General features: G+C 39.2%; 2 protein-coding genes across 4 annotated transcripts in view; both read left to right on the top strand.

The window, feature by feature from the left end:
• The window catches only part of TENT2 (terminal nucleotidyltransferase 2), a 77,200-nt gene extending 71,128 nt beyond the window's left edge, over nt 1-6,072 (top strand). For both annotated transcript variants that reach the window (XM_048850556.2, XM_048850557.2), the window contains exons 14-15: nt 2,186-2,265; nt 4,951-6,072. In XM_048850556.2, coding sequence (XP_048706513.2) covers nt 2,186-2,265; nt 4,951-5,025 — 155 coding nt within the window. In that variant the 3' untranslated portion in view covers nt 5,026-6,072. The remainder of the gene's footprint in view (nt 1-2,185; nt 2,266-4,950) is intronic.
• Nucleotides 6,073-13,662: 7,590 nt separating this feature from the next.
• CMYA5 (cardiomyopathy associated 5) overlaps nt 13,663-15,381 on the top strand; it is a 58,945-nt gene continuing 57,226 nt past the window's right edge. For both annotated transcript variants that reach the window (XM_075128512.1, XM_075128511.1), the window contains exon 1: nt 13,663-13,866. In XM_075128512.1, coding sequence (XP_074984613.1) covers nt 13,751-13,866 — 116 coding nt within the window. In that variant the 5' untranslated portion in view covers nt 13,663-13,750. The remainder of the gene's footprint in view (nt 13,867-15,381) is intronic.

The raw sequence follows: 15,381 nt of genomic DNA, 5'->3' as shown, positions 1-15,381 counted from the left end.
GAAAACCAGTCATCCCATTGTGTTAGTGAATTATGAGTACTGAAGTTCATTTAAATTTCGAGTGTAATTTGGATGGTTTTGATAATGAAAGGACCCAGTCTTATAGTCCCTATACTGGCAAAATCCCCGTGAGGTAAATGAGAGCTTCTAAACGAGTACCCTCACCTCTTGCGAGCACCCCCTTCTGGTCGAGTGTGAGCCTGCCGTTTCTCAGTTCTTGGAACGGGGTGGCACCCACCTCTCGCAAGCGTTCACCCCTCCCACCCACCCCTTTGATCGATGGCTTCATCAGCAGGTCTTCAGTGACTCAGCCTTCAGTGAATCTCACACACTGTCTGTAGGTGGAGTAGAACAAACAAACCCCTTCCAGGGTATACGGTCTTCATCTTTCGCTAAGGCTTCCTACCCAGAAAAACTGCCCACTATAACAGTCCAACAGGGCCCATCGCGGTGCCCTCACTTGGTCTGGCTAGGTTCTGGGCTCAGTCCTTGCTTGGTCCCTGCAGTCTGCCAGGAGCTCCTTCTTAGCCCCCCTGGTCTTCAGCAGCCCTCCCTAAGCTCACGCCTGCCCACACTGAGCTGTCCGTGGTCCTGCTGCTCTTCCAGCCATCCAGGAACCCAGTCGTCTCTCTTCCAGCTCCAGGCAACAACTGACTGCTCTGTTGCTGCTGCTTTTTTTTTTTTTCCCCATGCAGCTGATCTAGGCTGCCTGGAGGACTACTCTTTTGCTCTTTTTTGGGGTGGGGTGGGGTGAGGCAGGACTGCAAGGTCTCCAGCAGGGGCCTCGGGACCTAGTCCATTCCACCACACTGCTTTTCTTGAATAAAGATTCTAAAAACAGGCCATAAATGAATACTTCGGAAAGTCACAAGTGCATCATTGCTACTGTAATTAAAAATACATATGAGAAATACAAAACTGTTTGTGACCAATATTGTGCTCAATATATATATGGACATTTATAGTATTTTTTTCAGCACATCTTATATGTATTTATGTATTTCATAAAACTCTTATGCTCACATCCACTAAAATTAAAAGGATTCCTAAACCATTAAAAAGAAAGTTAGTTTAAGATCCAAAATTTGACACATTAAAAGGAGACTAATCTAGCTAGGACTGTATTTTGCCTCAGGGCTCTGTCATTGGCTATTGTACCTTTACAAGTATGAAATACATAATACACCATAGTGTACTTAAACTGTCCTCTGGAAAAGTGTAAAAAGACTGGATTCTAAAACATGTTTTGCAGTGAAATTGAAAGGTGGTCTGTGCATGGTTAACCCTATAGTATATTTGCTCTACTGCAGAGGGGAGTACACATTTTATGAATACTATGCTGATATTGATTATGCGGATGACAAATAATAGGCCAAAGTCATGTTGGTTTCTAGTCCATTAGAAGCAAACGAGAAAAACTATACATTGCCAACTGGAAAAAGACAAAAATAGTAGGAAGAATAGAAATTTTTTGAAAGATGGGTTTTTAAAAATATTTTACAGGGCTTTTGTTTTTATATATTCCGGTTTAAGAAAAATACCATATTTTACCACTGCTGTCTGTTGTATAATTTTGTCTCAAAAGATACAGCATAATAAGAGAAAGTAATTGCTTGTAGATCTGATATAAGCACATTGTTGTACATGGACCTTTCAGAACAGTTGCACAAAGTCATATTTAGATGTATAATACACACTATTGATTGTAACAGGACCTTCCTTATTTAGAATATTTAGAAATATATTTAAAATGGCATAGAAGTATATGGTCTATGAACTGACAAAGGACATTAGTTAAGGATATGGCTGCTCTATTCCTTGTTCTGAGACTCTGAATAGGCTGCTGACTTCTATAAGACTTGAAATACTTGTACAGTGGACGAAAGCACATGATAGAAGACCTGTATTAATACTCCTGCTGATAGTGTCAGCTATCTACATTTAAAGGAGTAGTACTCCAACAATCTCTACTGCAACTGCAGAATATTAGTGTTGTGTTTTTATGGTATGAGAGTTACTTGCACAGTACATGTCAGAAAGGGAAAATGCAGCCTGTTGCTAAAAGTCCTCATAGAAAGTGACAATATATTGACTTATCCTCTGCTTCTCACAGAGTAGTTTACCAGGTGAAGATAAAGTAAAGGTTGGTTTTTTAACACTTAAATTTTTACGTTTAACCTTGCAGAGCCTTTTGATGGAACAAACACAGCTAGGGCTGTACATGAAAAGCAGAAGTTTGACGTTATCAAGGATGAATTTCTAAAGGTAAAAAATACATCAGATTAATTCTTGTAGCCCTCTTGTCTGCTAAAAAGATTTTGGAATAAAAAATGAAAACTGAGAGGGTCAGTGGATTTGTGTACTACAGTGGTGGCCTGAGGTCTGTTTGCCTTACACTTGAGAATCTGTGTAATAGGCATTCATCCCAATATATGTAGAAGGAGAGAAATATGAAGTGAGAATGTTTTGTTGTGTGTGCGTGTGCATTCGCATGCAAGGGCAGGGCTAATGCTGAAGTGGGTACCTAAAATGAAAATTTCTTAATGGTCTGTGTGTTTAAATTCAGGACTCCAAGGCAGAGATAAATTGTAATGAGAACTGGGCATCCAAATCCCTTAGTCAGCTTTGAAAGTCTTAGCCTGACTTTCTTATTAAATATCAGGTACGCACTTCTTCAGCAAGAAGGGGTTATTGGCACAATCTGAGGAGAACATTAACTGTAGTGAGACATGACTGTTGTTTGACCTGCAACTTTCCCTATTTCCCACTGATGGTGGAGAGATGTGGATTTTACTTGGAATGTAAGATTTGGGCCTCAGATTTGGGCTTAATCTGCAAATACTCACCACCTCCTGTCTCCTATCCCTGTTCCCCATCATAGAGTTTGCTTTGACTGTGACATATCTGTTTGGAATTAAGTACCTATACCTGCACTTGTACTTTGGGTTCATTGAGATTTTTTCATATCAGGTATCACTGTTCATGTTTCTCCGACAAAGAGAAGGAAGTGAAGATCAGATTTTTCTAATTCAAGAAACAAGCAGAATTAGTCTTTTTAAAACTGAGTATCTTTCTGTGTCACAAACACGAGTAAAATACTTTTCTGCTTTTTAAAATATTGTTACATTTCATAGGCATTTTGTGTTCTCTGAGGAAGGCAGCAAATAGGATGAAAGATCTAAAAAAAACCTTTTTTAGAAGGTTTAAAAATGTGTGTGTTTTTAGTTTTGCAAAAAGACTGAGGAGAGGACCTGATAACATATTTGAAGACTAAGGGCTGTTATAAAGAGGATAGTAATCAATTGTTCTCTCTGTCCACTGAAGGTAGGGCAAAAAGTAATTGGCTTAATCTGCAGCAAAGGAGATTTAGGTTAGATATTAGGGAAAACTTTATGACTAGAAGGATAGTTAAGTACTGGACTAAGCTTCCAACAGGGGTTGTGGAATCTCTGTCATTGCAGGCTTTTAAGAACAGGTTAGACAAACATCTTGCAGGCATGGTCTTAAGTATACTTGGCTGCCTCAGTGTGGAGGATGGACTGGATGACTTCTCGAGGTCTCTTCCAAATCTACATTTGCATGATTCTATAACTATTTATATAGTTCTAGGCACAGTATATTTGTCCTATGATTGTAAATATGTTATTGAATATTAGCAGTGGAAAAGAGAGAGCCCATACTGGAAAACTTTCTGGGCATGCTGTAAACATCGGTCCCTTTTTCCTTTTGGTGTTAGGGCAAGAGATCAGTTGAGGATCTACTGACACAAGTGGTCAGATCTGGGCTTTTAATATGGGCAGTTTGCAAGCTTGATTTTATTGTGAGAATATTAGTGACCTCATAAGTTATATAAAGTATTTGGGGTTTTTTGTACAAAATATTTTATTTCTGTGAAGCCACTAGTGTTAAGCACCATATAATATATGTAAATAAAATAGTCCATTTTTAATGAATGATTAAATAAATTGCTTAGGCACCGTAAGGGTCAACTATATTAATTATTTAAAAAGATGCACATACTTACGAATAACCTCTAAGGCTCGGATTTTTAAAGGAGCCCCAAGGGGGAGGTTGGTGCATAACTCATTGAAAATCGCTCCAGCCTGTGAAATGTTTTCTTGAAAGGCACTGACTCTACACTGGCACAAGGTTTGCCTGTATAAAGTCAGTTGCCAAATCAGGGCCTTAGACACCTAATCCCATACTCTACTTCTGTAACCCAGGACAGAAATAGAGATAATATAATTTGTCACCAATTTCAAGGACACATTCTTCTTTTTCGGAAGTAGCAAGGGATAGCTCCTCAGATATTTAGCGTATGTCTCCAAAATCAGAAATGTGAAGGTACCTAACCATTTTAAAGACAGAACATTATAAGAGACTTAGTTCTTTTAAAATATACTAATACCCCCACCTTCACAAGTTGTCTTTGTCCCCTGAAAACATAATTACTTGGGTCAGGTCTACACTACCACTTCAGTTTAATTTACATCGCTCAGAGGTGTGAATAAGTCACCCCCCTGAGCAATGTAAGTTACTCCGATCTAAGCACCAGTATGGACAGCGCTCTGTCAGCAGGAGAGCTTCTCCTGTCAACATAGGTACTGCCTCTCACAGGTGGATTTCTTATGCTGATGGGAGAGCTCTCTCCCATCGGCATAGAGCGTCTTCACCGTACACGCGATAGTGGCGATGTAGCGCTTCGAGCGTAGACTAGCCCTTGTTCTCAAAAGTGCACTCCTTTTTGTCTGGCTTACTACAGATTCCCTCTTACTGTAAGCAATCTTTTTAAAGAAATAAGTAACTGATGCTGCTCATAAATTTGTGAGGAAAACAAAACTGTTTAAAACTCTTTGTGGATCTGTGTGGGGTTTACCTCTTTCAGTTTTAAAGGAGGTGGTGATATAGAAGAGAATAGCTTTTAAAAACCTTGTAACTTTTTTTCCTCAGTCATGGCAGAGATTACGAGACAAGAGAGACTTGAACTGTATACTACCTGTAAGAGCAACTATACAGAAAAGATAATTGGCTTCCTTCTTCTTCTTACTGGAGTCTGCTGAAATATAAAGAACAATATCAAAACCACGATGCAGTTTTCCCCATAGTTTTTTATGAAGTGTTTTCTCTTTCAGGTTTTTGTTAAGGAAATGTTTATAAGAAAGATTGCATATTTTATTATGACATTTGTTAATATAACTATTCATTCAAAAATGGGTTTTCTAAAAATCCTTGCACCATTGACTTGTATAGGAGACTATTATGACCCAAATTTCAGACCACAGGACTTAATTAATTTTAGGGAAGGTATCAGAGTATATTAAATTGTTGTTACATTTAACTAAGTAATGGTTAATTCGACCACACTTAACACTGAAGTAAAGAAATGAAGAGCTAAGCAATGTATAAAAGTCCAGCTTAAAGCATAGCACACATTGCACGTTTCTTGATAAATAAGTAGGCTGTGCTTTACAACTGCTTCAAGCAGTATGCACTTTTGCTCTACTTGGCACTTTCCAGTTTTATTTCACTCTTACATGGAACAATTTATCAAAATGAAATTATCCCCTAGTTGTTGTTATGCTCCAGGTCACAGGAATTATAATCTAAACTGGAATTTTTGAGCAGCAGAGCTACTACAAAACAGTTGAAATAATCCATGATAAACCAATGTATGTAAATGCTTAATGTTTATACAGATTAGGTCAGATATCTATATTTTAATGTTTCCTTTCCATATGCAAAGTAGTAGTGATGGCTGCTTAAAGAAAAGCTGCTAATAAGGCAAGTTTTTGTTTTGATTTTCTGTAAATATTTGTAAATTGGTCGGCTGCTGTAAATTGAAATTTAAAAAGTAATCTTGAAAATTTTAACTTTTCCAAAAAAACACAGTGAAACTTCTTTTAGACCTGCTGTAGCACAGTTTGTGCCTCTCATGTACTTGTTATTGCAGACCAATTCATATGTTACAATTGTTACTTCTCAATGATGTCAAATTAATATTTTCTTTTTTTCTCTTAAGTTTAATATTTTGTATGGTGTCCAGTGGAATAAAGTTTATGTATGGAAAATACAGATAACTTTTCTATTTCTTTTTGCTCTTATTTCACATGAGCTCTTCTAAATGTTTTCTACTTCCCTGTGATTGTGTAGAATGAGAAGTCTGCTAAGGATTGTCTTGTCCAAAACCAAAAATTTATGTGTGGCTATTGGAATTTTATATGTATGTGCAATGTAGTCCTTACAGGCTTCTCAAAATGCTCATTTGGATTCTTAACATATTCTTGAGTTCGTATCTCCAAGTTGCAGATAATTTTTATTTATGCTTCATTAATTACAGAATTTTTTAAAAAGTTACAAAACACTCCAATGTTTAGGATTAAATGGTCAGCTTGTTGCCTGTTCTAAAATCATTTACTGTACAGGTCTTACTCTAATCTGTCATTTAATTTTTTGTTTAAATAAGTTTGCTTCTATAACTTTAATCTAATCTGTAGTTCAATGGCAATCAAGCAGATAAAACTGAAATGTTTTATTCTAAATCAGGTTTTGTTTCCTTTTCTTGAGATGATAAAATTGGTCTGAATGAGTCACTCACTATTTAAATACGTTGAAGAGGTATGATCAAATGGCTTTACATAAAACAGTGAAAACTTGTTGCACAAAATGTCAGCATTCAAAGATTCTCTAGTGACTCTAGATGTGTGTATACAATGTTTAAAAAGGCACTAGCTATTCCTATGCCTACAGAGTACAAAACTTGATGGAAATAGAAGATCTAGAAAGGAACATGTATACACAAGACAGCATCTCAGATGCATTTCAAGTGAGTGGCATGTCAAAGCTACAAAACTACATGTATAATCTTCCACAAATTTTATCTCAAGGGGCTTGTCTTCACTATACTACACTAGAGCATCTCCCGCCAACATAGCGCAGTATAGACATCACTTTAAGTCAATGTAACTTACGTCGCTCAGAGGGGTGGCTTTTTCACACTCCCAATAAGTTGCATTGATTTAAGCAGTAGTGTAGACAAGCCCTTGGAATATGCATCTCTCCCTACAGAGAAAGCAAAAAGGGCAATAGGTATTGCATCAGGAAAGCTCTCCATGTTACCATTCTCCATGTTTATAATTGTTTTGTATCCCGCACTATTTCCCTATCTTTGCCGAAAATTTACTAGTAGGATAGATAGTCTCCTTTTAAAATTCCCTTATAGTTTCCTTTATGAAGCTCAATAGTGTCATCAATGGTTTAAAAAAAGAAGAAAAAAAAACAGTGAGGAGAATTGCAAAAAAATTTTTAAAATTGAAACACTTTTGACCAGCTCTACCTGTAACCAGGAATCCATGAGTCCAAGTGGTAGTTCCTTCAAATGTGTGGGAATAAACCTGCACTGCCATCTTTCCTCCAGCAAGTATTCCCATAATCCTGAGCAAGGTACCTTGTGAGTAACTATTTTTGAAGTAGTTCTCTTTGGTGATAGCATGGATGGTGGCAGTACCACAGTAGTGTGAAGAATAACATAAGGAAGACTCAAAAAATGAACAAATATCAAGGTATTGTAGTATCCTTCTCTCTGGCCAACCAGGAGCAGGACAACTTCCTGTGGAAATGCCAAGTATTGGAAGAATAACTTGTGAATGCTGTAAAGCTTGTACTATTGTGCACTGTAGTTTTTGACTGACTTCATGAAACAAGATGGAAGCTCTTGAAGAAATCTTATTGTTTGGATTGTGTAACTTTTGAGCTCATCTTCCACTTAGTTTAGAAAGTTTGGATCACTCACCCTGTGTAGTTGCTTGAAGATGACTTGAGCTAAATCTTCAATTAGTTCAGGCATCTATCCAGAGTGAGGAGTCCACTAATAGCCAATATGTTTATGAATTAACTTTTTCAGATCTTTCTCCCCCAATTTACTCAAATAAGGTTCCTCATTTGTAATCTGATTCCATCTCCTTTGTAATCAGCAGCAATAATAGTTTTCTGAGAGACCTAAAGTCTAAGTAACAGACTAAGGCCACGTCTACACGAGGACTTAAGTTGGCAAAACTTTTGTTGCTCGGGGATGTGTAAAAACACCCCCGAGTGACATAAGTTTTGCCAGCCTAGGCGCTGGGTGGTCAAAGCACTATGTCCGTGGGAGACACTCTCCTGCCAACATAGCCACTGCCACTAGAGCTAATTTTATATCACCGGGAGAGCTCTTTCCCGTCGGCATAATGCAGCGGCACAGCTGTAAGTGTAGGTATGGCCTAACTGTTAAAGGGTTTGTCATGGTGGACCAGTGTTTCCTTCGGTCACTATGCATAGTCTGACACTGAAGCATCTCTGAGGTTTCTCACTGCGATGAAGTGGAATGATTTAATTTAGACCCCTTCCATTGCTTTAGAAACAGCTTTGAATACTATGTGAGTTTCGGTAGTGGTTTGCTGCTTGATGTCTTTCCCATTTCTCAGTTTACATTATGCCAGAAATGGACTAAGTGTAGGATTCTGTTTTACTTTATATCATTTTCCAAGAGCCCTCTTCAGTGTTCCAGTACCACAGGAATTAGTAACATCAGTTTCAGTTAAGCCTCTGATTTGGACAGGTGACCTAACTGACTTCACTGTGTGATAGCAGAAGCTTCACTTTTTGTAGCAGCAGTATTGGAATCAGCATGGACTGCGTATAGTAGGATCTATAATGTTGGCTTTTTTACTATTTGATTTATGCTGCCAGTGAGATTAAAGCGAACATAATCATAGTTGGGCCAAAACACTATTATGAACTCACTGAAGATTTTTTTTATAAATCTAAATCAAGCTCTCAGAATTAGCTAAATCTTACACATATGACCAAAATAGGTTATTAGCACAGGGTGTGGGTGAAAAAGCTGAACTCTAAACATGATACACTGATGGTGCAAGGAATTGCTCTAGTAAATCCCCCGGGAGGTATTCTGTATGTAGCTCAGTTCTGGAAATCCTAGACTGGGGAGATAGTGACTTGAGTAAAATTAAAAAAAGGTTGAAATATGTGCCCTGAAGCCAGAGTAAGAGCATATAAGGGGAACTAGAGATCAGTGAGTGCCATTACTAGTACAAGAATGCAGCTGGTGGGAGTACATGGCAAAGATCTGCTTTAGTTTAGAGTTCAGTTGGAAGAATAACTGCTGCAGGTGTAAATTAGTGAAGATAAATCAGTCAGTGAGGTCTTTGACGGGAAGCAGTATTAATGGTAGTATAATGTTGGGGTTTGTTTATGTTTATATAAATAAATATAATATAGTACCTTCGTGGGGAGAAAATACCAGCAACTGAAGGGTTATTTATTCTACTAGAGAAATGCATAACAAGAACCAATGGCTGGAAGCTGAAGCCAGACAGTCTGTCATAAATATAAAGGGAAGGGTAAACACCTTTAAAATCCCTGCTGGCCAGAGGAAAAACCCTTTCACCTGTAAAGGGTTAAGAAGCTAGGATAACCTCGCTGGCACCTGACCAAAATGACCAATGAGGAGACAAGATACTTTCAAAGCTGGAGCAGGGGAGAAACAAAGGTTCTCTCTGTCTATGTGATGCTTTTGTTGGGAACAGAAAAGGAATGGAGTCTGAGAACTTAGTAAGTAATCTAGCTAGATATGCGTTAGATTCTGTTTTGTTTAGATGGCTGATAAAATAAGTTGTACTGAATGGAATGTATATTCCTGTTTTTGTGTCTTTTTGTAACTTAAGGTTTTGTCAAGAGGGATTCTCTATGTTTTGAATCTGATTACGCTGTAAAATATTTACCATCCTGATTTTACAGAGGTGATTCTTTTATTTTTTCTTCAATTAAAATTCTTTTTTTAAGAACGTGATTGCTTTTTCATTTTTCTTAAGATCCAAGGGTTTGGGTCTGTGTTCACCTATGCAAATTGGGGAGGATTTTTATCAAGCAATTCCCCAGGAAAGGGGGTGTAGGGTTTTGGAGGATTTTGGGGGGAAAGACGTTTCCAAGCAGGCTCTTTCCCTGTTATATATTTGTTAGACACTTGGTGGCAGCAATAAAGTCCAAGGGCAAAAGGTAAAATAGTTTGTACCTTGGGGAAGTTTTAAACTAAGCTGGTAAAAATAAGCTTAGGGGTTTTTTCATGCAGGTCCCCACATCTGTACCCTAGAGTTCAGAGTGGGGAAAGAACCTTGACACAGTCAAATTAGAAATAAGGAATACATTTTTAACAGTGAGGGTGATTATTCACTGGAACAAACTACCAAGGGAAGTGATGGATTCTCCATCTCTGGATGTCTTCTAATGAATACTGGATGCCTTCTAGAAGATATGCTTTAGTCAAACACAAGATTTTTGGCTCAACAGAGCGGTAACTGGGTGAAATGTAATGGCCTGTGACATAGAGGTGGTCAGACTATAATGTCCCTTTAAATCGAGGTAATTGTTTAAAAAATGATCTGTGATGCAGAGTCTGCATTGTAAATCATGTACCTAACAGGTCTGACTGCTTGGGGCCAGGGGAACAAAAATGCTTTATCTGCACATAGGAAACACTTTGGATGAGATGATTCTGGCACCCAAGTTTGTAATTTAGTTTTAGAGAGATGACTTATATTCAGAAATTAGTCCTGCTGGACTTCCTTAATCTTGTGATATCAACCAGAGCTTGTTGATTGATTTACAACTTGCAGTTTATTTAAAGTGCCAAATAAAATATGGAATTATTTTATTTCACTCAAAGTATCAAGAAACAACATTCTGGTTAATTTAGGATTCTATATTCAAAATCTCAGTTGAGGGAGTTCCCCCATTATAAATATGACGAGTGCTGTGAGGACTGACTATATCCTGGACAAACCTTATGGAATTAAGATAAACTTTACTGAATTAATTTAAACCTTATTTAATTAGGCTTAATACCTTTGGCGTCAATTGCATTAAAAATGCAGTGGTGCATGTGTTATTGTGGAAATGTGTGTATCTGGTGTAGGAGGAGGGGGATGCTAATTTAACCCCTCTGGTTATCTGCCTTTTGAAGCCACCGCCTGGGGAGGTTTCCATATACTAGTTCAAACTGGATTTTTTAGGGACCAACAGACAAAGCATTCTTGGATAAATATCCTGATCCAGCAAATGGACAGGACTTCTCGTCCATGGACGGCTGTTGTGATAATTGGGCCTACAGATTTACCATAATTGTGAACTCAACTGTAAAAAGCATAAGAGAGTTTATGAGATGTCACAATAACCTATAATAACAAATGTTGATGGGAAAAGGTACGAAAGGGAGACAGACTGAATTAATCCCTTCCCACCTCAAAAAAAGCCGCCTGATGTAACACAGACTGTTAAGATCATGCTTGGTAAACGAGAAAAACGTGGAGCCACAAATTAGTAAACCAAAATTGGTGTGTCAGAAACTAGGCCCAATTGATGGACAAAATAATGAGGGGATGGGCTAGTCCACTATTCCCTTGCTGGCTGGCTAAAAAAAGAAACGATGGGGAGAAAAATAGGCCACTGGAATGAGCTTCACCATTATGGCTGCGGCCACCCCCCACCGTATTCTGGCACACCAGGCCTTTTGTCATCCTGATCCTGAGACATGTCCTGACCAGATTAAGCCAGAGCGAGGGACCCTGATCACATCTACCAGCTCCAGCTGCATCCCAAACACCCCCAGGGATAAAAACAGAAATGGACTTCAGTAGCAGCAGCAGCAGCTTTGGCCTATCTGTGCTAACATCTTCTCTTTTCCCCAAAAGGACGGTTATCACCATCTCTGATACCATGTAAGAGACTGCTACACAAAGGAGTTTGCCTTCTAAAGACTGTCCTGCTAGAAAGAGAACAAGAGATGTTGCTAAAATAAAAGCTTTATTTAATACTTTATATTTCAAATGCCTTAACTGTTTTTCCATCTTTAATTTTTTTTTATTAAAGATAATGGTGTGTTTGCCAAGGTACAAAGTAAGTTGAGACCTCTGTATATCAAACCCTGGACCTTGTTTAACACTGCTTAATGTTGGACAGTGTTTGGGTGATAATACCTTTGACCCATTCCATATAAATTAATACAACAGGACCCCAACCCTTAGTGAAGATTTGGAAGGACTTGGCCTACTGAGTCCCCATAAGAGTGGGTGCTTGTTCTGAGCTCAAGCTGTGATGAACTCGAAACCACCAGGGAAACCCCTTGGGTGGGGTTTTGAAGGACTGCTCCTGCCAGAGCCCATGTTTGGATTGGAGGCATCACTGGTAAGCTTATTAGCATACATGCAAGTTCTTTTATTTTTATTTTTTAATATTTTATCTGTACTGCTTTTACCTTAAGAAAAAAATGTGCTTGCATAGGAAGTGCTGCATGGTAACTTGTAACTGTGGGGAATTACTCTGTAGGTAGTCTCTGAAGAGAAAGTAAGCAGGCCTGCTTTGGCAGAGTCTCCTGCTGGGACATCCTAGTAGAGTCAGGAGACTGTGCAGCCTGGAGATTCCCCGGTCAGTGGAAGTGAGACCCCCGTCTGCACCCAAGAGAGGTGATGGCCAGGGGAGCTGGAAGCCTGATGTGGACGCCATCGCTGAACCACTATGGGGAAATACAGGTGCAGTTCGCCTGACCTGTGACAAGCACTTCATTTGGTTAATTTTAATTTAGGAATATTGAAGATCATTGTCTCCTGGCCTGTGAAAAGCAACGCAGTTGTATGATGGTAGAGAATAATTGTAGTGCAAATCTGGCTGGTTTCCATCTGTTGTAGAGGAAAAGCAGATGTTGTTAGTCTGCTAGTTTGCTTATCAATTACAATACATAGTATCAGTAGCTGTTCAACCTGCAGCTGCATCTTCATCCACATTTTAGTGAATTGTTTTGTCTTCATAGGCTTTAGTAAATACTATTTAGCAGAGTTACCATATGGGACGGAAAGGGAAAATGGTAATTTGTTTCAAGATAGTGTAGCATCTGAGCAGTAAATCAAGTCATGCCTCCCATTACCTTATAAACTGAATGCCTAATTACAATACTTATGTTTTTCAAGCCAAGGGCATTGAATTGGCTCCCCTCACATGGTGCATAAACTCAGTATTCCAGTTTCGAGGAGTAAGGGTAGGAAACTTGAAACACCAGGATCACCTGACACCTTTCACAAGCACTACATTCATTTTTAAGGCTGTGTATTCTTTGCTGTGTTTTTAATATTTTAAACTTTATAAAAAAAAATTTTAAAACCCACATTTTATTCTGAACCCTCACACAGGGTTTTACACCAGAGCCCCCTGTTGAACATACATTTACTTTGCTTTTAATTACTGATTTTGAGACAAAATTAGACTCTACATATCTGCTTCCCCCACTCTCCTAGCCCCACCCTGTCCTTTCTTCTGGTTGCGGAAAGTCACTTGAAGCTCTGATTTGTGTTTCTTTTTGTAACTCTGCTCATTTAACCAGTGAGCTTGGCTATAAAATACTCTTATCAAAAGCTGCTTAGTAGCAAAAATGAGCTTAGTTTGTGAATGGCTTGAGCAGCCCAGAGAAGTGGCTGCAATTGCTGGTTTGTCCCTTTTATTATTCACAGTGTGCTGGGGTGGGGCTGGTGCTAGGACCCAGTGGTAAGACCTAGGCAGCAACAGCAACTTGCTGTTGTAACTTTCCTGCCTTCTATTTAAAGACTCTCCTGAGTCAGGAGAACTGAAGCTGCTGGGGATGACAGTTGCTTCGGGCAACCCTGGGGAGGACGGAGTAGGGGGTAAAAATCCCAGCAAGGGCCTGAACTGAATGGAGGGTTACTCTGGCTCTGAGTGTGACAGAGTGTCTGAGATTTCCTTCTCTCTAGAGGATGAAGTCCCCGAAGGATTGGTGGAGCCCCAAGAAGTGGAGGAGTTGACTAACAGGTACTCCCGCTCCAGAAAGGAACAAGCCCTGCATGCATGAGTGGGGCATAACACTTGGGGGACCTGGGATCCAGGCCTATTTTATCTCCCCTCCCTTCCTCCCAAAGAGTATTTGAATAAAACAAATGAGAATCTGCCAGCGACGCTTTCTGGTTAATTTGGCTGTAATTAAGTTTTATTCTGTAAGTGCCTATCCTGAGCACTGAAGGCTTTTCTATTTAAAGAGTCTGCAGCATGCCAGCTGGAGTGGCATCTCCTGCCCCTCCCTTTCTGGCTGACTTTTTGTTACATATTGATCTTACTTATTCTGGGGATTTACATGTCAGCAGTCGGGTGAGGAAGGAGGACTCTAAGCTCCTTCCACCAGGGATCTGAGGCCTTCTGTGACTCTGATTTTTGGGGTGAAAAGGGGCACAGAATACTGTTTTGATTTTAGGCATTTTATTCAGGGACCAAAGTTTCTAACATAGAGAAACTGCTGAGAAATAGCTTGGATGAGTGCTCTCCATATAGGACTGGAAGCCAGAAATCTGAGTTCTGATCCTGTCTCTGCCAGGATCCTGGGCCCTGATCCTGCAATCTGATACATGTGGGCAGACCCTGGTGCTCATGCAGAACCCCAGTGATATCAGTGGGACACCTTGTGCCCATCTAGGTCCACCTAATGTAGATCAAGAGCAGGAGGTTGTTGTGTGGGGACAGAATCCATCATTGTTAAATGTACATTGTAAACAGAGTTGAAAAATAAGTAGTAATGTTTGAAAAATACTTTCTGAAGTCTATTTGATAAGGGGTTTGAATGATACACTTGCAGCCACCCAAGTGGTAGGAGTTGTTCTTGATTATACAAAGTGACTCGGCAGCCTATCAAATTTTGGAGTGATTTGGAACCTTACCATGAAACTTCTTCATGGGCAGAGGTCAAAAGGATGAAGAAAAAATGGTGAAACTCTACTCATAATAATGCCCAATTTTGCACCTATATTAACCATGCTGGTTAAGCTCTTTAGCCCAGATTTGGGAAGTTGCTTCAACATGTGTGTAACCTGAAGCACATGTGTAGTGCCCCTGAAGTCAATGGGACTATGCAGGGCTTAAAGTTTATACACATGCTTAAGTATATTTCTGAATCAGGGTCATCAGCTGGATATTTCTGCTTCTATGAGCAACAATTAAATAGTTAATAATGGTGTTTAAATTATCTTTAAACTACAGATGGGAGTAGCTCACGCCTTCTATCTTCAGATCTCCTATATTTAATAGCAGTTCTGAGGAGGGGGGAGTGTCTCTATCTAAGCATTTGAATGGTACTTAGCACAATCAGATCTCATTCTTGCCTGGGGTGGGTGCTACTGCAATACAAACAGGACAAGTAAAGTACCGTTCCCTATTTAGGCATAGCATCATCATGCTGCAGATGAAGAGTGTTCTAATACAGTGAGTATTTGATAAATCATGGTGATAAATTCCTTAAACAGCCAATTATATTAATAATGGCCCTGTTCATGTACATCC

Source organism: Caretta caretta, chromosome 5, assembly GCF_965140235.1.
Source record: "Caretta caretta isolate rCarCar2 chromosome 5, rCarCar1.hap1, whole genome shotgun sequence".
Lineage (NCBI taxonomy): Eukaryota > Metazoa > Chordata > Testudines > Cheloniidae > Caretta > Caretta caretta.
The sequence above is the reverse complement of the archived record's forward strand: the minus strand, read 5'-3'. Positions and strand labels throughout refer to the sequence as shown.